The sequence below is a fragment of the Scardinius erythrophthalmus genome, assembly GCF_964197995.2.
Source record: "Scardinius erythrophthalmus genome assembly, chromosome: 19".
Taxonomy (NCBI): domain Eukaryota; kingdom Metazoa; phylum Chordata; class Actinopteri; order Cypriniformes; family Leuciscidae; genus Scardinius; species Scardinius erythrophthalmus.
In genome coordinates, this window is record NC_138239.1 from 35,057,487 (window position 1) to 35,085,079 (window position 27,593).

At 41.3% G+C, this 27,593-nt stretch overlaps 1 protein-coding gene across 3 annotated transcripts in view; it reads right to left on the reverse strand.

The window, feature by feature from the left end:
- Positions 1-744: 744 nt before the first annotated feature.
- The window catches only part of pxdn (peroxidasin), a 121,008-nt gene continuing 94,159 nt past the window's right edge, over positions 745-27,593 (reverse strand). For 2 of the 3 annotated variants that reach the window (XM_081347626.1, XM_081347628.1), the window contains 2 exons: positions 21,654-21,767; positions 18,028-20,525 (listed from right to left, as the gene is read on the reverse strand). In XM_081347626.1, coding sequence (XP_081203752.1) covers positions 20,391-20,525; positions 21,654-21,767 — 249 coding nt within the window. In that variant the 3' untranslated portion in view covers positions 18,028-20,390. Of the gene's footprint in view, positions 1,259-18,027; positions 20,526-21,653; positions 21,768-27,593 lie in introns of those variants that run through there. The other variant, XM_081347627.1, reaches the window with a different exon arrangement.

The window sequence follows — 27,593 nt, forward strand, 5'->3', positions numbered from 1 at the left end:
AGCTTGATTTGATTTGCAAAAATTAAAACTGCTGATTGTGTGTAGATGAGAGAAGCAAAGTGTATGCACGTTGTGCACACGCTACATTATGGCCAAGCATGCGCCCTCAAAAATAGCATTTGAATAACATGTGCAACGCGCCACAGACTTTAGACTAGGTTTTTCCTGGTCTGTGGCGGAATTGTTTTCTGAAACTGCAAAATAGTACCAGGGAACGTTTGCGCCGGAACACGCCGCCTCTTTTCGCTGAACCGCCCCGGGAGCGCAAGTTCATTCCCTACTTAACCGACGTGCGTCTGTGGAGGGAAAAGTCCCTGTGCATGGGTGCAAAATAGGAATGATACATGCGTCTGTGTACAAAGTCAATTGCGCTGGGTGCAAGATAGGGTCCTACACCTTTAACACCTCATAGGGTTTTTGTGTCAGAAAAAAAAGTTTCTTCAATCTTCTTGAAACTCTGGATTCTGATAGAGGGTGCTGAGACATACAGTAGACATGAGTGCAAGTTTGGAGGCTCTAGAGCCTTTCAGAGCCTTACACGTTTGCGGGTCATATCCAATCTGTGCCATATGGAAGGAAAAAACAGAATTGGGTAACTTGAACTATGCAGTGTAAATGTGGCCTTAGTGGTTGTGGCGGGATACGTGATCATCAGCACAACCCTAACCTCCGCTCTGACGCTTCTGCCCTCAAACTGCTGTGGTTCTGCAGTTATCTCGAATTCAATTATAGGCTAGTTTTTATTGGTCAAGTGTTTAATTCAACATCAGAAAAACAGGACTATTACACAATAACAAAAAGGCATACAATTAAATATAATACAATACAGTAATACAAATATAGAAAGTATACAATAGACAGACATACCAATGCAGATGTACAGTTTTGTGCAAAATGGAAGTGCAGTATGTGCAAATGAAAAGTGGAAAAAATATACGAAGGTAGAAAATAAAACTACACTGACAAAAGGATTTACAGTAGATTATATTAATGTCACATTATATGAACCCTGAAGAGAGCCTTTTGGCAGTTTTAACTGTTCAGGTGGAAAAGCTGTTCTTGTGTCTGGCTGCTTGGGAGCTGTTCAAAGAGAAAGTGAGCCGGGTGTGTGTAGTCCAAGTTATTTTCTTAGCCCTTTTTCTTACTCTGGAGGTGTAATGTTCTTAGAGGTTGTGAAGGCGGTGCCAATAATCGTCTCAGCAGTCCTAACAGTGCATTGTAGTTTCCTTCTGTCTGATTTCTGTCAACTGCACGCACGCTGGAAGAAGTAGAAGTAGAAGAAGAAGAAGATGAGTGTAAACGATCTTTGCTGGTGTTGTAAAATGAATTTAAGGATACACGGAGTACTTACCAACACAATCATCATTTTTGAGAGAAATAGTAAATGTGAATACATGTACAAACAAGTTCTCCATTTAGGATAGCTAGCTACCTAGACTATGACTTCATTATAGATGAGAGAAACACTATGAACAACCAAATCAAGACAGTTCTGAAAACCTGTTTAGATGACGAGCTGCTCATAACATTTACCACAAAGCACAACGCATGATGATATACATGGCAGTCAAAACCATTGGCATCCAGGCTATTGGAGGCCAGCAAGGCAAAAAAAAAAAAAACACTACTTAAAAGGTTTTAATGTTGTTTATATGTCGACTATGTGGTGTTTTTAATATGCTTTAAGACAAAAGTATGTGTAAATTCATAAGTCGACACCATTGCTGAGTATTTTCTCCTTAAAACTGCAGTGAACCAAAGACAGTCTCAAAAACACGCTTTGAAATCACCCGTTCTCTACGTCACAAACATATTGTAACCAATCCCATCAATGCACAGGCGGGTTTTAGCATATCATTAACTATTTTCTGAAGCAGGGAAGTCTCAAGAGAAGCCAGGTCATCCCAGTATATTTTTGGTGATATGAAAAATCAGGTAGATTTAGCAAAATAGTTGGTTACTTCTGTACATGATGTGTATTACAATGTTATGATGAATTATGCTCCACTGACGTTCTGAGTTGTTCAAAGCGTTTCTAAGGATGCTGATTTTTAGAGTCAGCTGACTGACTCTGAGAGGGCGAATGGGAACATGGTCTGTGTAACATTTGCAACACATTATTAGCTGTTTGATAACGTAGTCAAGCCAAAGGCGAATCATATCAATTACCATTTTGTGTCCGACGTAGAGAAAGCGATACATAAAATACATAAAAGTTGTATACAGTCCGAGCCAGTATAATTCATTCTTCCACTTATTTTGAATCAGTTTCTGGTTCGTGTGTGTGTGTGTGTGTGTGTTTGAACTTTGTTATAGTTTATATGGATAACATTTGCTTTGCAAGGCATATTAATTCTGTTACACTTTTTTTTTTTGATTATTCTTTTAAAGGTCCAACTCATTACCCCAGCAACCCAAACCAAATACCATGCAATTCTGGACAGTGCAGTGCTTTGTATCCCCGTTTTTATCTTTAGTTATGCAATTCTGCCTTCTCAGGTCCTTGTGAGAGAATATTATTCAAACACCGGTAGTAATAGTAGATTAAATGTTCACAAGCATAGTCATGTTCACTAGCATTTTCATGCATTACATATAGAATATATATACCTGCATGACCCTTACCTATGTACTACGTGAAGGAATAGGACTAAACTAAATGTGTAAATGTGTTCCTTTACCTCAAACAGTAGCGCATGGCACCAACAATGTACATTTTATTGGGTTATGCATTCCCCGAGAATTAAACCTATAACATGGGCATTGTTGGTGCCATGCGCTACTGTTTGAGGTATAAGGAACACATTTACACATTTAGTTTAGTCCTATTCCTTCAGTGCAATAGTCCTGTATACCTTGAGTGCAATAGTCCCTTTGGATACACGCCTACCAAATTAGCAAATGTTAATAAGGCTTGTGTTATTCATTGAAGGATGATTATAAAGACCAATAAAGCTGATGGTATTCTTCTATCCAAGTACTCACAAATCTCTGGGTCTGGTTGCATTAATGAGATGCTTTGACAGGCCTTTAACCACCAGGTGGCACTAATGTGCACCATTTTGTCAAGCTTTGAAGGCCTGTTTTTTGCCATCACTAAGCAACAGTCTAACAACTCCCTGCAAGGGCACAAATTTATTCCTCCTTCCTTTTTTTCAAGATGTCTTTTTATGATCGAGACTCTCCCCTCAAATTCAAATAGATCAATGAAATCAACAATTCATCAGAATCCGAATCAAAACTCCATCAATTTATAATACGTTATAAAGGGCCTTTAAATCTAATCAGAATTGCCCATTCTGTTCATGCTTCCTAACAGCATGCGTCCCTTGTCTAATACCATTAGGAGTGATGATGATTTAATTATTCATTGTAAAGTAGGTATGGATGTATGCGATTTTGAACGTGTTCTTATATGGACATTAAAATGGCCAATTGGGAAGCAAATAAGTTCCGTAGTGAGATAAGATTACTGGAATTGGAGTTGGTGAAGGGAATAGAGGAGTCGTATGACAAAAAAGTGTTATTTTATATGAAACAGCAGACAAAGTTATAATGGAAAAGCCAATGGAAAAATTCTATTAGAGTTTTGTCTGGTACTGATTTTTCAGAAAATTATTGCAGAAAATAAAGCTCTGTGACCAACAAAAGTTTATGATTATAACATGTTTTGTTCATCATGATAATCTTCACAAGTAAACACAACTATTATGAATTTTGAAGCCCAAATACAATCAGCAGAAGTCAAAAGCAAAACGTAGGCGATAAATGAGCTGCACCACGGTCACATGACTTCAACATCACAATCACTAAGCTTCTGACAACTCTTTCAGTCTTTATTTAAAAATATTTTCCATATTAGAATAGTTTGAGTTAGAATAGCTTGCTAGTAGTTTGCAAGAATAGTTAGAGACAATGAATCTGTGAAAGTAACTAGTGAGTAGATGAGTTTACCTATTCACCGTGATGTTTAACGTCTCCATCAACATCTAGTGTCGTTTAGCAACTACCTTGTTCAAGACAAATAAAAGCTCAAAATCACAATGGGTCTTTCTGATGTATTTTATGATGATGTATTAAAATGTAAAATATCTTAAGCTTGTGTTCACCACAGACCTTATTTCAGGCATTTGACCAAAAACCACTTCAGAAAAACTTACTGAGTTCAGGATGATTGAACCAAATGTGCTAAAATGCTAATATCTGGCCTACAAAAACATGTCATCCCTGCAGCACTCATTAGAGTACAGTCAGGGTTCAGAAGTAAAAACTCCATTGCTCCATAGGGATATAGATTTTTAACAGTGACTTATAAACATTTATAAGACATACCTGCAGTGGGCTTTGAGGTTTTTAATCAATGGTATATGCTTTTGGTGAAGCCATCTGTTCAAATTATTTCAACTTGTTTTTAAAATAATCCAGTTTAACTGTGGAATTTGTGGTGAAAAACTACATTACCCATGATGCTGTACAGAAAATTCTTCCATAGGCGAGAGAGTTGTGCCGAGCACCATGAATGCTGCAATTGAGTCTCGTTATGCTGTCAAAATAATTAAATATTCGTATATATGCATATTTGCAATGAACTTAAAACATCACACTTTAGAATGTTTGTCAACCAATCAGAATCGAGCATTCTTTTTGTGCATGTTTACGATCTGCAGAGTTACAAAGCCTTCCACAAAGGGATTCATTCTGTCTAACAGAGAACACTGATCCAGACTTGCGTAAATCACCTTGACCAAAATCATGTAAACGTTACATTGATACTGACGTATTGGGGTCTCGCCTTCAAGTGATAACTAAACAAGCCAATGGACATTGGCCAACGAGATTTGCATGCTGAGCCACCCTGACATACAGGTATAAATACTCCCAGCATGCACTTCTTAGTCATGTTTTGCCGAGGAGCCGAGACAGGGATCCCATCCATGCATTAGTAACCTAGACGTTCCCATTCAGTCAGTCATGTTTGACGTTACATCAGTATTGATGTATTGAGGTCCCTATGCAAAGTGCCACAGCCGCTGAACTGTCACGAGAGTTGGAGATGCAGATGCTGTCAAGCTGTAGCATGCCCTTTGGCAACTTCTCTCACATAGTTGTAACCTACCCAGTGACCCATGTAATCCCAAGGAGAGTAGTCCTCCATACTAAAGGGATGGAAGGGACAGGGCCTACTCTGGAGACGGTCGTAGCTGCTGTTCCTCTTATTGTGACATTTCACGGGGAAAAGTGCTTCGGATCTCAATTCCCACGCTTTTCAGCCATGACCAGTGTTGTTAATGCTGGGGAAACATGCCTAGTCCAATGGAGAGGACCTCTACAGAGGCCACACCCTGCCCGAAGGGAGATAACGTGTGGAGCTTACACATATGGACTGACCCGTGGGGCAGCAGTACTATATATGGAAGATCTCTGCGGTAGGTCCTGCCAAACCAGGGAGAAGCTACTACCCAGCAAGCAATTTTGCATTTAAAAGACGTCTAATAGCCATCCAAACACAGCCCTGGCGTCTAGGCCAAAACAAGGCAAAATTTGAGCTGTCAGTGAAAATTGAATAGAGGTCTAATCATAGCCCAAGTACAGACACACAGGCTACGCATAGAACATGTCAAAGAAATTAAACCAAACACCTTGTAATCACTGTTGACTTTGCTTACATGATGGAATATCATACATCTTGTAAGTTATTTTGGCAAAAACAATATGTAACCACATTCAAGGTTATTTTGGCTAGAAGTGGGTTACTCATAGTTGGACTAAACTGGGTCTATAAATAACCTAGACAGTAAAATGGCGGCTATTGCTTGCTGGGTACCGATACAGAGACAGGGCAGAGCAGAACTGCCCAGGGAAATACACTTGTTTACCGACAGGGAAATCGTATCATTCATGGACAGTACACATATGGGATTACCCCGGGGGAATCACAGCATATGGGCATCTAGCTCAGTACTGACCGGCCTGACATGCACATGAGTACTGGGCCTGGAGTCGGACGCATACCGAAGGATGCAGGAGGAACTCAATTCAGGGTTCGCCAAGTAGGGAACTCACCTGAAGTGCAAGTCGGTGCTTGTATCCCCCATTAAAGGAGAATGGCGCAGCAAGAGAGTCACCGAGCCAGCCTTCCTGCACATTACTTTTTTGTGCCCAACACACAGGAAGAAACTGGCTTCACTAGGAGATTGTAGAATCTTGTGAATATGTCGCCCAGCCCGCAGCTCTGCAGAGGTCTGCCAAAGAGATGCCATGCGCCAATGCCCTGGAACAAAGCAACACCCTGAGTGTAGTGAGCCCCTCAGTCTGGTCTGGTACGCCAAGGCGATGTCATCCACTATCCAGTGGGCCAACCTCTGTTTGGAGACAGCCTTTCCCTTCTGCTAACCTCCAAAGCAGACAAAGAGCTTCTCTGATGCTGCATCTCAATTCGCCTACTTATACTATGCCCTAAAAGTATGTACTCTTTTTTTTAAACTTTGATTAGTCACTCATACCTTTATCTAAACCTCTCATTTTTTTTTAACACTTTTTACTCGTGTTTGTAGTTCATCCTCCAAAGCGCAGTGGGTTGTGGGTAGGGGTTGCACGACTACTGATTTCTGCTAGTCGATTTCTTATCAAAACAATACTCGAGTTACTCGACTACTCGTGGTTCATGTAACTGTAAATGAAAAGACCTTAGATCTTATCAATAAACATTATTAATTCATAGCCTAATGCAACAATTACATAAGTAAACTCTCAAAACATTATAATTATGACATTTCATTTTAAAATTTTCATGTAACAGTCTAAAGCCAAATAAATAGCCGTTCTTGCCTTTCATTTCAGACGGGGCCGTTCACATATAGCGTCTTTTTCGCGCTCAAGGTCGACATTTCAAATGTAGGCGTGCGGCGAGCGCACTCATAATGGAAGCAACGTGGTGCGCTAGTTTTTCCAGGCGGGTTTTTCCTTCTCATCTCCAGAAATATATCTAGTAGTAAAGCTAATGCAAGGGCTAGAAATCAATTAATCCTTTGCTGATACTTCTTCGTCGTCATCATGGAGAGCGCAGTTCATGGTTGGTTGCATAGCAACGACAGACGCCATGGGAGCGCAAGCGCTTGTAGGAGACAGCGGCACGGCCGGGCTTTCCACACGTTATTAGACGCAATATGTGAACGGCCTCTTGCAGAGTTGGCCAAATACTATATTTTTGTCATGCTTGATGAAATACTTCCACACATCTGACATGTGTTGTCTGTTGGTGACGTTCGCCATTTTTAATTCATTTATGGTTAATGGATGCTCGAGTAGTCGATTGTTTCCGACAGCGTCGACTAGTGGTTGAAGTAGTCGATCTATCGACTACTTGATTAGTCTATGCAAGCCCTAGTTGTGGGCAATATTAGTGTGCACGGATCCACACTTCGAAAATCCACCTGAAATAGTAGACCATCCGGGGACTTCTGGCATACTTTTCAACATACTATGCTTTGGGACACACTTATTTTAATCTTACATACTGTTTAGGATGGATAGTATGGACATGGAAATGCAGAGTGAGCTTCTGAAGCTCTGCGTGCAGTCCATGTAAACACGCAATGCGCACACAGGACACGGCAACACAAAGGCTGGGTGTGCCTCCTCCGGGGGCAGCGCTTACAAGTTCACCACCTGTTCTCTGAGTGCGAACTTTGGATATGTATCTGGGCCAGGGTCTCAGGATCATGTAAGACAGGGCCTCACATCTCAAGGCATGATTCGCTGACCGAAAATACCTGCAGGTCCCTGACCCTCTTGAAGGTAGTGAGCTCGTCAGGAGCACTGATTTTAGAGACAGGATGTTAAGCTCAACTGACTCAAGCGACTCAAAGGGAGCTCTCTATAGACCATAAAAAGGACCACAGAGAGGTCCCAGTAGGTCCCGTTCTGGAAGGATTTAACCTTCTGGTGCCTCTCAGGAACGTGCTCAGCTTCATCATCCTCTCCATAGGACAATAACCTGCTCTCCGATGCAGCGATTGACATCCAGAGTGCCAAATGAGACATAAGGTTGCCCCACTAGAGGGACCCACGACATCACTCGGCAGCTCTACAGTAGGGATGGGACGGTATGAAAATTTAATATCACGGTAATAGTGACCAAAATGATCGCGATTATCAATATTATCACGGTTTTGTTAAAACGAGATGAAAGTGTTCAAAAAGAGTTGATGATCACACTGAAGACATTTCAACAAGTTTTATATTTGAAAATCAACAAACAACAAATAAAACAAGCAGCTCTATGCACTTTTTAAAGCATTTCCTTCCTTATAATGACGGTCGTCAATAGCAACGCATTATAACACCGCGCACATCCATTGTAACGGCCACCTAGTGTTAAGTAGTGTTCATGACATGAATGTGGATGTGCCTTTAAGATAACAACTTCTATGGCGTACGTTATTGTATGCATGCTGTTTTTTATGTTGAGCGCGCGCGCACGCACAGTGAGAGTGAGATTGATCACGCAAAGAGGAAGATGACTGCTCTTACTGCTGACCGTTGTTTTATTATAATGTGTTTACTTCCACTTTGATTTGTAGCGTTTTAGAGTGTTTTCTTTTCCCTTTTAACATTCGCTCTTCGACATGTATGTGAAGAGTGTGCTTAACTGAGAGAAAACATCTATAAAAGTCTCTTGGAACTTCCAGTTCATTTGCACTGTCATGTGTTCTTCATCTGGGCAGACTTCAAACTCTCTGACAGACGTTACACCATGCATCACAACGGACGCGCTCTCTCGTTTGATTCAAATACAGCTTGCCGTCTTGCGTCTCCGTTTTTAATTGTATTGAAAATTAATAAATCAGAGTTGATTTATTGTTTACAGAGTTTGATAATATTGTTGTGATCATCTTGTCTGAACGATTGTTTTTTACGCTGTACATGATTATAAAAAGGTAAGAAAACATTAATCTCAATTCAATGTGCCCGTAATTATGTGGTAAAAAAAATCGGTGTAATAAGTGTATAATGAATATAAATTATTATATCCTTAAATGTCACTCTTAATAGTCTAGTTTGAACTTGTTCGTTCGTTTTTGGCTAAGCCACTTGCTGCCAACTTTTCTTTGCGGAAGCCTCACGTTTATTGATAGAAAATAGTTCAACTTAAAACAACATTTCATGCCCAATTATTTCCCAGAAGTAGTTTTGGTATTGAGGTCAAAGTTAACTTGCCTTGCGTTCGCTATACAACAGTGGGTGATGGTCACACAAGACGACTCGGCAGATCTTAAGTTATTGCAGCGACTTTTTCTTGTGCATGTTCTGCTGACAGGGTGACTATCCTCGATTAAGTTTCCCTCAGGACTTTTGTTAAAGCCACAATATGACCACACCTCAGAATTGGTTCTTTTAAAAGGCTGAAAAATTTCCCAAGCACGCTCAGCTGCCTTCCGCAATTCCTTCTTGAATAAAAAAAAAATAACATTGCGTCAGACTATTGCTGGCTGAACAGGATCTAAAATCGCGATAATCAAACACGGTTTTAATGATAATTAAATTTTAAACGATATTACTAACCGTCAGTACATTTTATCGTGGTTTATCGTGAAACCGGTAATCGTCCCATCCCTACTCTACAGCACATGGACATGCATGCTAGAGGAGTGGGAGGTCTGTGGGGGCTGGTCTGACACATGCTTGAGGTGTTAGGCCAAACACAACGCACTTAGTCTGCTGGCTAATCAGCGTACTTGGAGCTTTTCGGAAGGAGGAGCTCCTCAGACTGGAAAGAGAGGTGCAGCAATAATGTACAGTATCTGAAAAATAATGTGTTTTTTGAACATTAAAGCATTAAATATTTTTACACCAAATAAACAAAATAATGAACTTTTAAAATAGCATCATGTGACCCCTTTAAATCAGAGGGCTAAAGTCAGGGTAGAAAATGGCCTTTTATTTCTAAATTTTGACCGTTTCTTTTTATATAAAATCCCTACTAACATTATAAGTGCACCTTAGAAAGGATTATAAAATAAAATTTTGCTTCTTTATGTTTTTCCTTTGGTGTTGTGTGGTATTTGCATCCCTTGAATCCATTAACTCTAAAGGTTCATCATCCCCACTGCTCCACTTTCAGATGTGTAATTCATTATGCACTAGATTCTGGGAGTGAAATCTCTGAGCATGTAAAGTTCTGGACAGTCGTTTTCATCAAACTTTTTCTGCTGTATCCACTTGGAGGCATTTCTGTGAGTTGGGAGTCCCCACAGAGAGATAAGCCTCTCTAAAGTCAGGGGCCATGTTATGGGACCTACACACACATATCCAAGCCCAGCAGATGGGGAGCCTAATTGTGCAACTTGGCTCTAATCCCAGACTGAACCCTGAAAAGAAAACATCTCATGTGAAGAGAATGTGTTCTCCTCCAAGCCAACAAAACATTTGCACAGATTGCTCTCTTTTTTGGGGCGGAAAAGATAGCGCTGATCTTTTTTTCCACCCTGTCTTTATTTCTTTAAATATACTTAACCTAAAACCATGGTGTTATATAACAGGACGATGCTGCTTTCTGTCTGTGGAAGCCTTGGTGCATTACAGGGGTCATTTATCCCTGCAGCGAGAAAGAAAGCCTCCTCTATTCTCTGTGATATCAATATAGTATAGTTTCGTCATAGTATATTTTAGAGAACAAATTACCATCCAATCACAATTTGTTATCGATTAACTTGCAGTTAGTGAAGGTGGGATATTAGAGAAAGTGGAGACCATCAAGTCAGATGCGAAGATGTCAAAGAAGTGTGTGTACATTTAAAGAGGATCTTTAAATGGAAGTTATTATGCGCAGTAAGTTGTGAAAAAAGAACTCAATGTGGTATCGTACTGAATGAAATGATAGGGAGGGAGGTAGGGAGGGGGTGTCTTTCCATCCCGTCCTGTATTCTACCATGAAAAATCTGGTCACCCTAGGTTTAGTGTGGTTTCACACCTGCATCGTTTGCTTTGTTGCGAAACTAAAATTTTTTACAATGTTGCAATCATTTCTTGGTTCGGTTCACTTTCACAAGGCAACATTGCCATTCAAATACCTGTTTTACAACCTGCCGCATTTCTCCCTTATTTCCGTTCATTAAGGCATATATGAACACGCCAATCACACTTGGATCCACACCAAAAAAATCTGTCCGAAATCCCCTGGACGAACTGGTCTTGGCCCGCCTGAAAACATACTCTGCAACAGTTCGCTTGTGGAAAGAAAGCAATCCAACCCAACAAACCAGGCTGTGTCACAATGTATAATTGGTAATTACGTAGGATGCGTGAAGAGCAGCAGTGTTTGTTTTGCTAATACCTCTCAAAATAATTTGTGGGTTAACATGGAACAAAGGCTAAGTGAAATGCCTAACTGAAATTTGAACATATTTCAGAGCAACTGTCAAAAACACAAAAATATAGAAGTTTACAAGGTGTTTCACGACTTCACACTTACAAATAATCAGATTAGATTATCCTCACACTACGGTCTGCTGTAGACTATTGGTGGGAAAAAAATTAATGGCAGCGGGAGGAAAAGGAGAAAGAAGTTTTGTCTGGGCCTGCATTGCAAGCAGCAACGCTAGGGAGAATGCTTTCGTTGGGAGAGGTGGGTAATGTGGCGTCGGGAAAAGCTGTGTTGTGTGGCTGAGCAGAGGGAGGAGGAGAGTGGGGACTGGCAGTGGAGGATTCTGGGCTCGCTGAAGGCCTGCTGCCGCAGCCTTACTCTCGGAGAGGATACGCTCTTGCCCGGGAGGAAGGAAGTGTTTGGGAGGGGATGTGGCTTTTGGTCCCTACTATCTTTATTCGCTTTATTGGCGGCCTTAGAGGGTGAAGAGGATTCATTAAGGGCGCAAACTGATTGTAGGGTGACATACAAATCATATACAGTAACTGAGATTTATTCAAAAGTATTAGGAACACCCATAGGCGTTATTTGCGGGTGGGACGGGTGGGACATGTCCCCACCACTTTTTGCTAAGGTCGATATTGTCCCCACCACTTTTGAAACATCTCGCTTGCCTGATATACAACCACTGATAAACATAATCGGTTTTAATGAAAAAAAAATAAAATAAAATAAAAATTACTATACGAGAGCGGATTAGAACCCACAACCTCTGACATGCTTGGCAAAAGTTCTACCACTGAACCATTTCAACATATTATGTTTCTAATGGATTTACCCACACCAACATATATCAAACCTAATTAAAAGACAAATTAAACCCATGCACCATGTACATACATCGATTTATGATTTAGCATTCATAAATCCCCCCCCCCGTTTTTTTTTAAAAACCCGTCCCACCCACTTTTTAACCTGTTAAGCTGCACCCCCACTTTTAAAAAATCCCCAGAAATGACATACCCAAACTGAAACAGATACAGTTCATGAACCCTTTGCACTAAAAGCACAAGTATGATCTCATTTGAAAGCTGACACCTGGCAGTTTATTGTAAATGTAGAATTAATTATTGTCATAATGAAAAAAAATGTTATAAATAGCTTCAAAGTTTTGTAAAGTTATTAGAAATTATTTTTTATGAAACATCTTTATGAAAATAAAATTGAAGTTGGCACTGTAGCAATCTAGAAATGCACTACAGCTAAAGCCACATGTCTAAACATTTTATGTTTAAAATCTGAAGATAATAAGTCCAAAACTCTGTATTTAGTTAAATGTTTTTCAAGACCATGTCAATGACTTTATTTTGATTTGACGCTAAAATGCTACTGATGTTTATTGTCATCTTCTAAGCATCTATCCAGTATATTGTCTCTATTGTTTTGTGGCTTGAAAAACACAGGTAACTCAAATATCATTGCAAACATGTTTATTGTCTTCAAAACATCTTTATCTGCATGTTACAGCGATATCTTGTTAGCTTTGTGTGTATCAGTGACGTCCTGGAATGTCACATGATCATGGCTCTTCTTCATGTTCCATATATGGACTATTATTGTGCATAATAGCGTCCTCAGGCTATTGGTATGAATTGAAAACATAGCACATCTCAGTAAGAAGCGCTCATAATGATTACATCGACGCATTTGGGTATAAATTTAATAAATATTATTCCTGTCAATAGAAATCTGATGTAAACCTATGAAAATATATCAATATTTCTCCAAATATGCACATTTTTGAGCTAAAGCCCTGAGGGAAGTTGTTTTGTGTATCGCTGTCATGACAACAGCACGGGAGTTTTTTTTATGAATGAAAGCGGCTGACGCGCATAATTCATATCAAAGGTATCGACTCATTTTTTCATTTCATAACTCCTGACACAAATTAAGAAATAACTGTCGCTATAAGTTTCTCAGAATACAATAGTGGTCAAATACTGAAACTTGAGTCTTATATCTTTTTAATGATGTATAGTTTGTCAAGGTATAACATTAAATCTGATAGTTACTTTGAACTATATATATATAAAAAAAACGCTTCAGTGTGCCCGCGCACTGGCAACGGTTAACAGGTTAAAACAAAGTTACGCCACTGGGAACACCTGTTCAATTTATCATTAATGCAATTATCTAATCAACCAATCACATAGCAGTTGCTTCAATGCATTTAGGGGTGTGGTCCTGGTCAAGACAATCTCCTGAACTCCAAACTGAATGTCAGAATGGGAAAGAAAGGTGATTTAAGCAATTTTGAGCGTGGCATGGTTGTTGGTGCCAGACGGGCCGGTCTGAGTATTTCACAATCTGCTCAGTTACTGGGATTTTCACGCACAACCATTTCTAGGGTTTACAGAGAATGGTGTGAAAAGGGAAAATATCCAGTATGCGGCAGTCCTGTGGGCGAAAATGCCTTGTTGATGCTAGAGGTCAGAGGAGAATAAGCCGACTGATTCAAGCTGATAGAAGAGCAACTTTGACTGAAATAACCACTCGTTACAACCGAGGTATGCAGCAAAGCATTTGTGAACCCACAACACGCACAACCTTGAGGCGGATGGGCTACAACAGCAGAAGACCCCACCGGGTACCACTCATCTCCACTACAAATAGGAAAAAGAGGCTACAATTTGCACAAGCTCACCAAAATTGGACAGTTGAAGACTGGAAAAATGTTGCCTGGTCTGATGAGTCTCGATTTCTGTTGAGACATTCAGATGGTAGAGTCAGAATTTGGCGTAAACAGAATGAGAACATGGATCCATCATGCCTTGTTACCACTGTGCAGGCTGGTGGTGGTGGTGTAATGGTGTGGGGGATGTTTTCTTGGCAGACTTTAGGCCCCTTAGTGCGAATTGGGCATCGTTTAAATGCCACGGCCTACCTGAGCATTGTTTCTGACCATGTCCATCCCTTTATGACCACCATGTACCCATCCTCTGATGGCTACTTCCAGCAGGATAATGCACCATGTCACAAAGCTTGAATCATTTCAAATTGGTTTCTTGAGTATGACAATGAGTTCACTGTACTAAAATGGCCCCCACAGTCACCAGATCTCAACCCAAAAGAGCATCTTTGGGATGTGGTGGAACGGGAGCTTCGTGCCCTGGATGTGCATCCCACAAATCTCCATCAACTGCAAGATGCTATCCTATCAATATGGGCCAACATTTCTAAAGAATGCTTTCAGCACCTTGTTGAATCAATGCCACGTATCATCCCTTAGGTGAGTGTGTGTATGTGTGTGTGTGTATATATATATATATATATATATATATATACAGTGAGGAAAATAAGTATTTGAACACCCTGCTATTTTGCAAGTTCTCCCACTTGGAAATCATGGAGGGGTCTGAAATTGTCATGTCCACTGTGAGAGACATAATCTAAAAAAAAAAATCCAGAAATCACAATATATGATTTTTTAACTATTTATTTGTACGATACAGCTGCAAATAAGTATTTGAACACCTATCAGCTAGAATTCTGACCCTCAAAAACCTGTTAGTCTGCCTTTAAAATGTCCACCTCCACTCCATTTATTATCCTAAATTAGATGCACCTGTTTGAGGTCGTTAGCTGCATAAAGACACCTGTCCACCCCATACAATCAGTAAGAATCCAACTACTAACATGGCCAAGACCAAAGAGCTGTCCAAAGACACTAGAGACAAAATTGTACACCTCCACAAGGCTGGAAAGGGCTACGGGGAAATTGCCAAGCAGCTTGGTGAAAAAAGGTCCACTGTTGGAGCAATCATTAGAAAATGGAAGAAGCTAAACATGACTGTCAATCTCCCTCGGACTGGGGCTCCATGCAAGATCTCACCTCGTGGGGTCTCAATGATCCTAAGAAAGGTGAGAAATCAGCCCAGAACTTCACGGGAGGAGCTGGTCAATGACCTGAAAAGAGCTGGGACCACCGTTTCCAAGGTTACTGTTGGTAATACACTAAGACGTCATGGTTTGAAATCATGCATGGCACGGAAGGTTCCCCTGCTTAAACCAGCACGTCAAGGCCCGTCTTAAGTTTGCCAATGACCATTTGGATGATCCAGAGGAGTCATGGGAGAGAGTCATGTGGTCAGATGAGACCATAATAGAAGTTTTTGGTCATAATTCCACTAAACGTATTTGGAGGAAGAAGAATGATGAGTACCATCCCAAGAACACCATCCCTACTGTGAAGCATGGGGGTGGTACCATCATGCTTTGGGGGTGTTTTTCTGCACATGGGACAGGGCGACTGCACTGTCTTAAGGAGAGGATGACCGGGGCCATGTATTGCGAGATTTTGGGGAACAACCTCCTTCCCTCAGTTAGAGCATTGAAGATGGGTCGAGGCTGGGTCTTCCAACATGGCAATGACCCGAAGCACACAGCCAGGATAACCAAGGAGTGGCTCTGTAAGAAGCATATCAAGGTTCTGGCGTGGCCTAGCCAGTCTCCAGACCTAAACCCAATAGAGAATCTTTGGAGGGAGCTCAAACTCCGTGTTTCTCAGCGACAGCCCAGAAACCTGACTGATCTAGAGATGATCTGTGTGGAGGAGTGGGCCAAAATCCCTCCTGCAGTGTATGCAAACCTGGTGAAAAACTTCAGGAAACGTTTGACCTCTGTAATTGCAAACAAAGGCTACTGTACCAAATATTAACATTGATTTTCTCAGGTGTTGAAATACTTATTTGCAGCTGTATCATACAAATAAATTGTAAAAAAATTCATACATTGTGATTTCTGGATTTTATTTTTAGATTATGTCTCTCACAGTAGTCATGCACCTACGATGACAATTTCAGACCCCTTCATGATTTCGAACTTGCAAAATAGCAGGGTGTTCAAATACTTTTTTTCCTCACTGTATATATATATATATATATATATATATATATATATATATATATAGGCCTTATCTTTTGCTGATTGGTTAGGCAATTTGAACCTGTTCCTATTGAACTTTAATAAAACATAATTTAGTGAGCGTCCAAAAGGAATGGGCTTAAATCGCTGCGTGGAACAGTAGCACACAAAGACGTAGCTGTTGTCTATGCATCCTGATGGATGACCCGTAGTAGCAGAATCCTGGAACATAAACAGCTGTGTTCTGACCAATGAGAGGACAGGTTACTCACTCATGACTTGTATTAACATATTTTGGTCCATTTAGAAATGTAGCCTTTTGAAAGTGAAATAAACCAAGAAGAAATTGTAACAATTTTAAACCCTGTTTCAAAACAAAGCAAACGATCTACAGGTCTGAAAAAAAAAAAACAAAAAAAAAAACAGACTGAACTTTGTCACGTGTGAGTAAACTGTGAGTTTACAATGCATGATGTAGTCAGCCGGATACGGGCCATATCAGGATCAGATGGAGGACCTGTGCCTAGACATGATGACAACGCATCCCTGAAGTATCAGCAGAGATTGAGATTGTGAGAACAAAACTCCTTGGTTCTTGCAGAAGCCCAAACATTCTGTGTAACACACAGGAATGAACCAAATTATTTCTTGCGGATCCTCAAATGTGCTGTGTAACACACAAGACTAAACCTCATTGGTTCTCACATGCCAAGCAAGCATGCTTGAGCTTCTGTTTACCAGATCTGATGTGTGATGCTGCCTCTGAATTGGGACACGGAGGGTGCTTCTCACCTGCACCTAAATGTTCCTGTTTATTAAATGTACAGTTGCTTTGATACAAGTGCTATAGACAGTAAATAAATAAATGTGATGAATTTTTGAAATAAACAGTCAATGATACATTTGTGGCCAATTTATTGTTGAAAGGCATACGTTGCAGTGCAAACAGTCTTTGGCAAAAAATACAATACAAAAGATAAGAATCATTTTGACCACTTGTTTGAGCATGATCAGTCTTGCAGGGCAGTGCATTTCCAAGGCAGATGGGCACAGTTTGGTTTGGGGGAGGATTTTCAAGAGGTTTTTAGATCAAGGAAGGAAGGAAGGAAGGAAGGAAGGAAGGAAGGAAGGAAGGAAGGCTGTTTGAAAGTAATAAAACACTGACACAGTCATATAACAGAGATAAAAGAGTTGAACGCAGGTCAAACATGGTAAAACTAACAGTCCAACCACTATAACAGTCACTTTTCCAATCACTAACCAGCGCCAACATAACTGTACAAGCAAAACTGTGATTCTGATTATCTGCAATCTGTAACGCTGAATACGTTTAATCAGGATGCAGTGGAATGTTTTGAGAAGGGCAGAGAGACACTGCAGTCCTCCAGCTCAGGGTATGGCTTCCATTTCAGTGAGACTTAAAAAAACTCAACCAAACTGACACCGATGCATGATTGGCCTTTGGGGGAAATTTACATTCAGCAAAAGAAGTGTTGTAAAATTCCTAGAGTCAAGTTTCTACTAAAAACTAGTACAACTAGACACTACTGGTCAAAAGTTGCAATAATTAAGATTTTTTTAATGTCTCTTCTGCTCACCAAGGCTGAGTTTATTTGATCAAAAATACAGTAAAAACAGTAGTATTGTAATATATTATTTCAATTTATTATTTCAAAAACTGTTTTCTATCACAATATATTTTAAAATGCAATTTATTCAATTGTGACCAAAGCATCATTACTCCAGTCTTCAGTGTCACATGATCCTTCTGAAACATTCTATTATGTATTATGTATGTTCTTTTGAACTTTCCATTCATCAGAGAATCCTGAAAAAAATGACAAAAATTTGGATAATAAGAGCCATTATAAACATTTGAGCACCAATTCTAATTGATAATAACTGAACATCAAATCATCATATTAGAATGATTTCTGAAGGATCATGTGACACTGAAGACTGGAGTAATGATGCTGAAAATTCAGCTTTGGTCACAGGAATAAATTACATTTTTACATTTATTAAAATAGAAAACAATTTAAACTTTTTTTATATTCAACAATATTATTGTTTTTACTGTATTTTTTTTATCAAATAAATGCATAAACAAGAAATGTCTTACAAAAAAAAAAAATCTAACTTTTGTATTTTTAATTATTCCAAACTTTTGAGTGGTAGTAAACTACTAAACTAGTTTTTCTACAGCATCGAAGCAAAACATTGAGTCTTTAATCTGCATTGAACATGACAAACACTGGGCGCTTGAAAAGTGACAAACACACATAGACAACACTGAAGTCCTCACTGGTTCACCCAGCGACAAACATACAGCATGAGCAGTGCAGTCCGATTCACAAACCAATGAATCTTATGAACCAGTTCAAACGGTACAAAATTATTTGAAGGAAGTGATGTGACATGAAGGCCAAGTATGGTAACCCATACTCAGAATTGGTCCTCTGCATTTAACCCATCCATGTTAGTGCACACACATTAGGAGTAGTGAGTAGTGAACACACACTGCAAACCATGGACACGCCATTCACTGCGGCTCTGCCGGTACTGAGAATCGAACCCACTACCTTTGGGTTACAAGTCTGAGTCTCTAACCATTAGGCCATGTATTGCGACGAGGCAGAACTGTTTACATCTCTAAACACTGTTTGAAAAGAAAGGAAACATCTGGACCTTCATTCATGACAAGGATATAAATACTGTGTTGGTAGAATGGAGTGTTATAGAAAAGTAGAGTAACACTTTAGATAAGAGCCTGACTTCAGCTCAGTGCTGCGCTTCCCAAACTCTTCACCTCAGTCGCTCCCAAACCAAAAACATCAATAACAGCTTTCTGTCAAGATAAAGCCCAAAGTCCAGGTCTCAGAAAACCCGCAGTTGCCAAGGGAAACAAACATTTGGTGATCAGTAGAGTTTTTTCCCATTGCAGAGATTGTTTTCAAGGTATTCACATTTTTCTCCATATGAGAGGAAGATACAAAATGGGATCTAATGTTCTACATATGTCCAGAATATCATATTATGCAACATAAACAAAGTAAAAGCACAAGTAACGTTTAATTTTGTTTAAGCTTAACTACAAAATTACAAGTTTTCGCTCAAATGGTGGTTTTAAAAGCACATAATGAGTGTATATATTGTATGATGCATTGCATATTGCAAAACAATTAAATGCATAAAACAACACTCGTAAGACTCGGGTAAATCACTTAAATGATAGCACCAGTTCTGCAGCATCTCCAGCCTGAGAATGCTTCTTCCATAAAACAAACAGAAAAGGGAAACTCGGGTCCTGGAAAGACGTTGTCCTGCAGAGTTCAGCTCCATCCCCAATTAAACACACTCAAAATATATTTAGGTTTAAATTTAGGATTGCATATAAAATTTACATCCATTTAGATTAAACAGTTTTAACAAAAACTCAAACGTAATGTGATGCATATTTGTCAGTCGTACATTCTGCATTAAAAAAACAAATCATGGCAAAGTTTATTATTAACTATTTGCATTAATTCGATTTTATTTAAATAATCAGATTTTTTTAAATGCATTCATTCAAATAGCTTAGAATCCACATAGTTTCATGTATGACTGATAAATATGCATCACATTAGGTTTAATATTTATCGTACAACTCTGTAATCCAAATGGATGGAATTTTTATATGCAATATAAATACAGAAATCTTACATTTATGTCTAATTTTTAATTTTTTTTGAGTGTATCTGCCTGTAATTTTCAAGTAATCCTGAAGACTGTGGCTTTTTCAGGCATGTTTGATTAGGGATGAAGCTGAACTCTGCGGGTGAACATTCCTCCAGGACCGCAGTCGCCTATCTCTGGTCTTGCAAATGAACACCTTGGGTAGTCGTCTCCCGGTTAACAGGCCTGAGGAGAAAAACAGGGTCCCACATTCATCTGTTCAAATACTTTTTAAGGCAGTGTATTTTTGGTTCTTTGTAGTGGGTGTCTGAGGATATGCAAACAAAAAAACCAATACATGACAAACAACAAAAAAACCCTGAAACACAACTATAGACCAAATGGAGGCATGAGCACAAGGTCACATGGGTTAAGTGTCCTGAGGTTACACGTGATGCTCTGTATCCTGCGGTTGTGAAGGCTGGTTGATGCACACGGGGCAGCATGAGCCTTTGGGCGTCACGGGATTCTGACATGCTGCCGGTGGACACTTTTCCACGAAACACGTCACTTGGGCCCCCTGACAGAGACAGACCGGAACAATTGAGCTAAAACCACAATTTTTATGTAACTTTATTAGAAACTGCTGCATGCATAAATTAGTTAGCAGGAACTCGATACATTTTCCAATGTTGTTTTCATTTCAAATTGCACTCTATCTACACTAGAGCGGGTGATCTAAAAGGCTGTATTCACACTAATGAACTGCCTCAAGTTGCAAGAGGTACTGCTGGCCCTGCAGAGGTTTCGGCCATTGATCGCATATGTTGGTCTGGAAGACATTCACATTGCAACTGAAGTCACTGCGGGCCACTCATCTCCCAGTTGAACTTGAACGTGCTTTCATGACGAGTGACGCTTCAAAGAGAGTGGAGACTGATTTGGAGTTGATTTGGCAAAGCACAGGTAAACCTGTTCACTTCCTAGGAATCCTCCCATTGCCCGCTGTGGTATTCCCTGACTGGGGCACCTTTCGGCACGGACGCACTGGCACACAGCTGGCTCCGGGGCCTACGCAAATTTGCGTTTCCCCCAGTGAGCCTGGTTGCACAGACATTGTGCACAGTCAGGGAGGACAAAGAACAGGCCTTGCTAGTTGCGCCAAACTGGCCCGCCTGGACTTGCTTCTCAGAACTCATGCTTCTTGCGACAGCCCCTTCCTGGATGAATTCCCCTTAGGAAAGAAGCTAGTTCCTGGTTTTCAGGTAGGACCTCCTGCCACAACGCTGAACTACCTGCTGAAATGGCCGGGAAACTCGCCAATTCTCATTGGTCTTCTCTGAAAGTATCAGAGGTATCTGTGGCTTCCAAATGCGACCCCTAGTGTCAGTAAATTGACAAAGTCTCGTTCCTTCCATCAGGGAACAGATGTTACAATAGTAACCAAGATGTTTCCCACAGTGCATTTCATGTGAAGTTTTCGATAAAGAGGAATTGCGTTACATCAGAAAAAATATTTTTTACTATACTATACTGTACTATACTATACTATACTATACTATACTATACTATACTATACTATACTATACTATACTATACTAATGTATGTATGCAGCACAGTCTACTGTGACCACACCTTAAGATTTACAGTATTTGGGGAAAACTGGTGTCAGAGTGACAGAGAGTTTCAGTGCACTGATGAACTTACTTTACACTGACATATGGTGCAGGGGTTCTTCTTCCAACTCTCTCCATCTACTCGCTCTCTCCCGTCCTCATCTGCACAGTCTGTTCTGCTCAGACGACCTTCAAGTCTTTTTATCTGTCAGTTTCAACAGAGAGAAAAATTATTAAAAAAACATATTTTTTTTTTCATAATATACATTGCAGCATCACCTCTTTTCTCACAGTTTCTGAAATGGTTTTGATAAAGTCTCTCTACTATGGAGCTAGAATTGTCTCTTTATTACATGCGAGAAAATAAATGATCTGAGGGAAAAAAAAAGTTTGAGAGAAAAAGTTATCACACTGATAACAAAAAAGCATTTCATGAGAGAAAAATAATAATATTTGAGACTAAAAAAAGTTTCGAGAGAAAGTATTTTCTCACAGAACATAAAAAAATATACATTTGAAATTTTTTAAATTATTTCTGAGAAAAAAAATCTCTCTCAAAATACTTTGAAAAAAAACTCTCAAATATATATTTTTTGCTATCAGTGTGAAAACATTATCTCTAAAAAAAAGTGTTTCTCTCAAAACGCTTTTCTTTGCTCTCGATGCAATTTCTTGCTCTTGTGTCAGGATGTTGCTTTCACTGTGAAAATTGTGTCATGGGCGGGGCCACGTTCCTATTGGCCAGTCGGGTGAGCATCGTCTTGTCTTGGGAGTCGAACCCCTAGGAGTCGAACTGAATCATTATATGTTCGGTTCACCGGCATACTGTAGATGCCGCCTCTGCCTTAGTTGAGCACGGACACTCCAGTGTTTGGGTAAGATGATGAGGGCTGTAGTACTCGAGTCCGGTCTTGGACTCAAGACCGTTTTTCTGTTGTCTCGGACTCGCTGGTATTCGTACTCGGACTTGTCTCGGCCACTGGTCTTGCCAAATATGGCTTTTGGTCTTGACCAAGTCCAGGTTTCTTTATTATGTTCCCAGTAATAACGCATTATTGTAGTATGCTTCCCGCAGACTTCTGCAGAAACCTCCGTAGATGACGACCTGCGCGTGTTATTTATTTTCTACTATTTGCTACTGCAATACCGGCGCATAGCTGAAATAACAGATCCATCTATTCACTGCCTATCATAATATCAAATTGCTATATGGACTAGTGACTGTGAAAGACTGCTATCAAAGTCTGATGTTCAGCGAGTCTCTGCAAATGAGTGCAGGTTCATGTACTAACGTTACACATACTCAAGTGCACGTTCATCTTCAGCATTTCATCGTCAGATACGCTCAGAAACCCGTCAAAATAAAAGTTCGGTTTAACGTGAAGAAATTATCACAGATATATTTTACTGGAGTGAAGCTTATTGTCATTTAGTTGCTCAAATGTTCAGTACTAGTACCTAGCAGTGGTAATAGTAGTGGGTTGGTGTTTGTATATCAGTTCTAACACTGCTATTATGAAGTATCACCATATGTCATCATTCTGTTTTCTTTAGATTAGAAGATTATATGATATCAAGGAGAATATCTATACTTAAAAATCCTGGGTGTTGTGACACTGTTTTTGCTTTTAGATCAACAAATAATAACCCAAAATGATTGTCTTGATAATGTCATGCATAAGACTTTTTTTCCTGTCCTGTCCTGGACTCGGTCTTGACTTGGACTCGAACCTCTTTGGACTTGGTCTTGACTTGTCCTCGACTAGTCCTGGTCTTGGACTCAACAAAAGTGGTCTTGACTACAGCCCTACACACACAACTCGATGGGTAGCTGGCTGAGCAAGTTCAGCATCACTGAAGATTAAACATTAAAAAATAGCACTCATATTCAAGAATGAATGTGTATTATATTATTAGCTTTCTAATCGCTAGTAAAGCTAATCACTACTTAGCCATCATGCTAGGTAAACTTGCAAATTTGCCTGGTTTATACTATTTTTAAATCAAATGCCAAATGAATGTTTTGATTTAGATAGTTTCACTCCTTATTTAGTGAGTAGTGAGCTAGTTTCTACCTTTGCACTTGCTAGCCTCAAAGCACCTGAAGAGTAGCTGAACTTGCTCAGCCAGCTACTCATGGAGTTGTGTGTGTCATCATCTTACCCAAACACTGGAGTGTCCGTGCTCAACTAAGGCAGAGGCGGCATCTATGCCGGTGAACCGAACATATAATGATGCAGTTCGACTCCTAGGGGTTCGACTCCCAAGACAAGACGATGCTCACCCGACTGGCCAATAGGAACGTGGCCCCGCCCATGACACAATTTTCACAGTGAAAGCAACACCCTGACACAAGAGCAAGAAATCGAGAGCAAAGAAAAGCGTTTTGAGAGAAACACTTTTTTTTTTTTAGAGATAATGTTTTCTCACTGATAGCAAAAAATATATATTTGAGAGTATTTTGAGAGATTTTTTTTCTCAGAAATAATTAAAAAAAATTGAAATGTATATTTTTTTATGTTCTATGAGAAAATCAGCGTGATAACTTTTTCTCTCAAACTTTTTTCTCTCTCTCAGATCATTTGTTTTCTCGCATGTAATAGAGACAATTCTAGCTCCATACTCTACACCCTTCCTTTTCTAATTCAACAAAAGCTCAATTGCTGAATTACATTTTTATGTAAAATTCAAATTGGCTATTGGTCATTTCAACTCAATTTTTAAAAACTCTTGTTTAGCTTAATCTAAAAAAAATTGGTTAAATTATTTTGATAAAATATTTTGATGAAAAGCATGTTGCCATGACTTATTGACTATAATTTTATACAGTGCACCACTAGAAAATACTAAATAACTATAATATTTTGGACTGTTCTACACACAAACGTCATATGGCTTTAGAAGACTTTATGTATGAGGTGTATGTACAAATTTAATGAAGCTTAAAAGCTTCAGTGTAATCTTGAAAAGCCGTCCTACTCCATTCATTGTAGTTGTGTGGAAACTACAGTCTTTGTGTTCCACGGAAGAAAGCAAAAACCTTCCTATCAAGATTTTATATTTACATTTATGCAGTTAACAGACACTTTTATCCAAAGCAAAGCAACTAACCCTAACTCCATGAAGGTGAGTATATAATGTGAATTTTCACTTTTGGGACAGACTATTGCTTTATAAAGCGTGACAGTGGAGAGACACTAAACAAAATAGTATGAACTATAAAAATTAAAATACCATTGCTGAATCTATGTTAGTTTGATATCTACTCTTTTGTGACGGGCATTCATTCATGGCTCTGTTTAAGTGGGCTCTAAAATATGTGGTTATCAGATCTTTGCATGAGGCATTTAGTACAGGGCCAAGTTGTTCCTTCAGAGAGCTTTACTGTGACACTTTCCTCAGTGTCTTATTTTCTGTGTGAGAATCACATTTTAAAAACAAAGTAACTCGTAGCTGTCGCTGTGTAATTCATAAGAACTCACTGTAATATGATTAGCGATTAAAAAAGTTGAACAAATACATATCTTGATTCTGTATATCAAAAACAAAAAGAAAAAAAGAATGGCAATCAACTGGAGCTCTTTGGTTGCAGTGATTGAAGGTGAAGGTCATATAATCAGTTCCCTTTCAGTCGCTCACGTTCGACGTAACGTCGACGTGACGACGTAATTGGGATCACTTCAGGGAGCCCTATCAACTTCGAGTGTCTACAGAACGAGCCAATGAAAGTTGGCGTGCGTGAATCGCGTCACGCGCCCCCGCCCCGCCGCGCGGGTATAAACAGGAAGCGGGCGCACGCACACATTGTCTTTCACTTCGGAGCCGAGTTTCTGTGAGACTTTTTTGTCTATGAGAATCAGCCTTGAAGACTTCAAAGAGGATCATCTCTCTCTGTTCCTGTGTTGGTGTGACGGCGCGATCAGCGGTGGCCGCGAGCATTGCAGCTCTCAACTGCTGTTTTCACAGCACTGTGTTTGTGTCTGTGTCTGTGTGTGTCGGTTCGGTGTGCGTTTCCCCTGTGTGTGCATTCACACTGCGGCTACCCCTGGGTGCCTCAACACAAAAAGAGAGTTCTAAATCCTTTTTTATTTTTTACTAAAAGAGCAACACAAGCGTGACCCTGCGTCTTTTTCAAGATGTCATTCCGCTTGTGCGTTTCTGGATGCCGTCGTTCCCTGGCGCCAGCAGATGGCCACAGCAGTTGCCTCTCGTGTTTGGGCATTCAACACGCTGAGGCAGCTTTTGTGGATAGTTCATGTTCCCATTGCGGGAATATGACTATCGCAGCGCTGAGATCGAGACTTGCTTACCTCAAGGGAGGTGCAGTCCCCTCGCCTATGCCCCGATCTAGTGTCTATTCTGCCCCGCAGAATAGACCTACTTTGGCGCATGACCAGGGTGATCTGAGGATTACCGTGAGGGCTTCCCCGTCGAGTCATCCTCCGCGGGCCCATCACGCCTCACAAGCGCTGTCGCCACTGGAGCCCCTTGGTGGACGCCTTGGTCCTTCTCCGGAACGACCAACCGTTTCCTTTGGGGCTCCGGCTGATGACCAGATGTCGATCGCAGCATCGGAGGGGGAGCTGTCCTCTGGAAATGACGACTCTGCTGCGTTGCCCCCCTCGGGGTGTGTAGCGTTGTCCGAGCCGGATCCAGAATGGACTGCTATGCTTTCCCGGGCCGCCGAGAAGGTCGGGCTTGCGTGGAATCCTCCACCACGTCCCGAACCTTCTCGGTTGGACGATTGGTTTCTCGGGGCGGGCCGTGCTGGTTCTCAGTGCGCCGCCCCGGTACCTTTCTTTCCGGAAGTGCATGAGGAGCTTTCTAGGACGTGGAAGGCACCGTATAGTGCCCGAAGCTGTTCTAGTGGCTCCTCACCCCTCGCCACCCTCGACGGCGGGGCAGCTAAGGGGTATGTGGATATCCCCCCAGTGGAGCGGGCCGTCGCGATGCAGCTGTGTCCGGCGTCCGCTTCCTCTTGGCGGGGTAATCCACGCCTCCCGTCCAAGGCCTGTAAGTTTTCGTCCGGTCTAACGGCGAAGGCTTACAAGGCCTGTGGACAGGCTGCTTCCGCCCTCCATGCCATGGTGCTTTTGCAGGTCCACTAGGCCCAGGCGCTCATGGACATGAACAAGGGTGGTTCTGACCCAGAGCTCCTCCGGGAGCTCCGTGTGGCAACCGACCTCGCCCTCCGGGCGACGAAGGAAACCGCACGTTCGGTTGGTCAGGCGATGTCCACTCTGGTGGTCCAGGAACGCCACCTTTGGCTCAACCTGGCGGATATGAGGGACACCGATAAATATCGGTTCCTGGATGCCCCTCTTTCCCAGGTTGGGTTGTTCGGCGACGCGGTCGAGAGCTTTGCCCAACAGTTCTCGGCTGCACAGAAGCAGACGGAGGCCATCCGGCACATCCTGCCCCGGCGGACCCCTGCTGCTCCCACCCGTCCGCCGGCCGCAGACCCTCCGTCTGCTCGTCGCCGTGGTCGGCCTTCTGCGGTGTCCTCCGCTCCCGCTAAGCCCCAGCAGCAGCAGCCATCATCCAGGCCTCAGCGTGGAGCAAGCCGCAGGAAGCCGACCCCGCCCGTCCAGGCCGCTGCCAAACCAGGAGGCAAGCGACGGTGCAAACGACCCTGAGACGGGCGGCCCAGAGGTGGATCAAGTTGCTCTTCAGGAGATGGCGAAGGCGCCACTCCTTCCCCCGGTGGAGGGCTGGGCGGAGAATCTTTTGTTTCCTTTTCTTTTTGTTCCGCCCACATTTTCAAAAAAAGAGCAATTTCTGAAACCTCTGGGCCCCAAGAGGGTGCGCTTGGCAGTCGACAACGCCGCCATGGCTTGTCACTCCCGAGCCCCTCTTTCATTGCCAGCGAGCAGCAGTGGCTGTGTTCCGGACGTGCTGTCGCCTCCACACACTCACTCTGCCCTTCGACGGAAGCAGGTATGTGCTGCACCACACACTCAGACCCCACTTCGGGCCGCTGTGCCGTCCGAGTCGGGTCCCTGCATTCCGCCGCGCTGCCCCACCCCGGGTA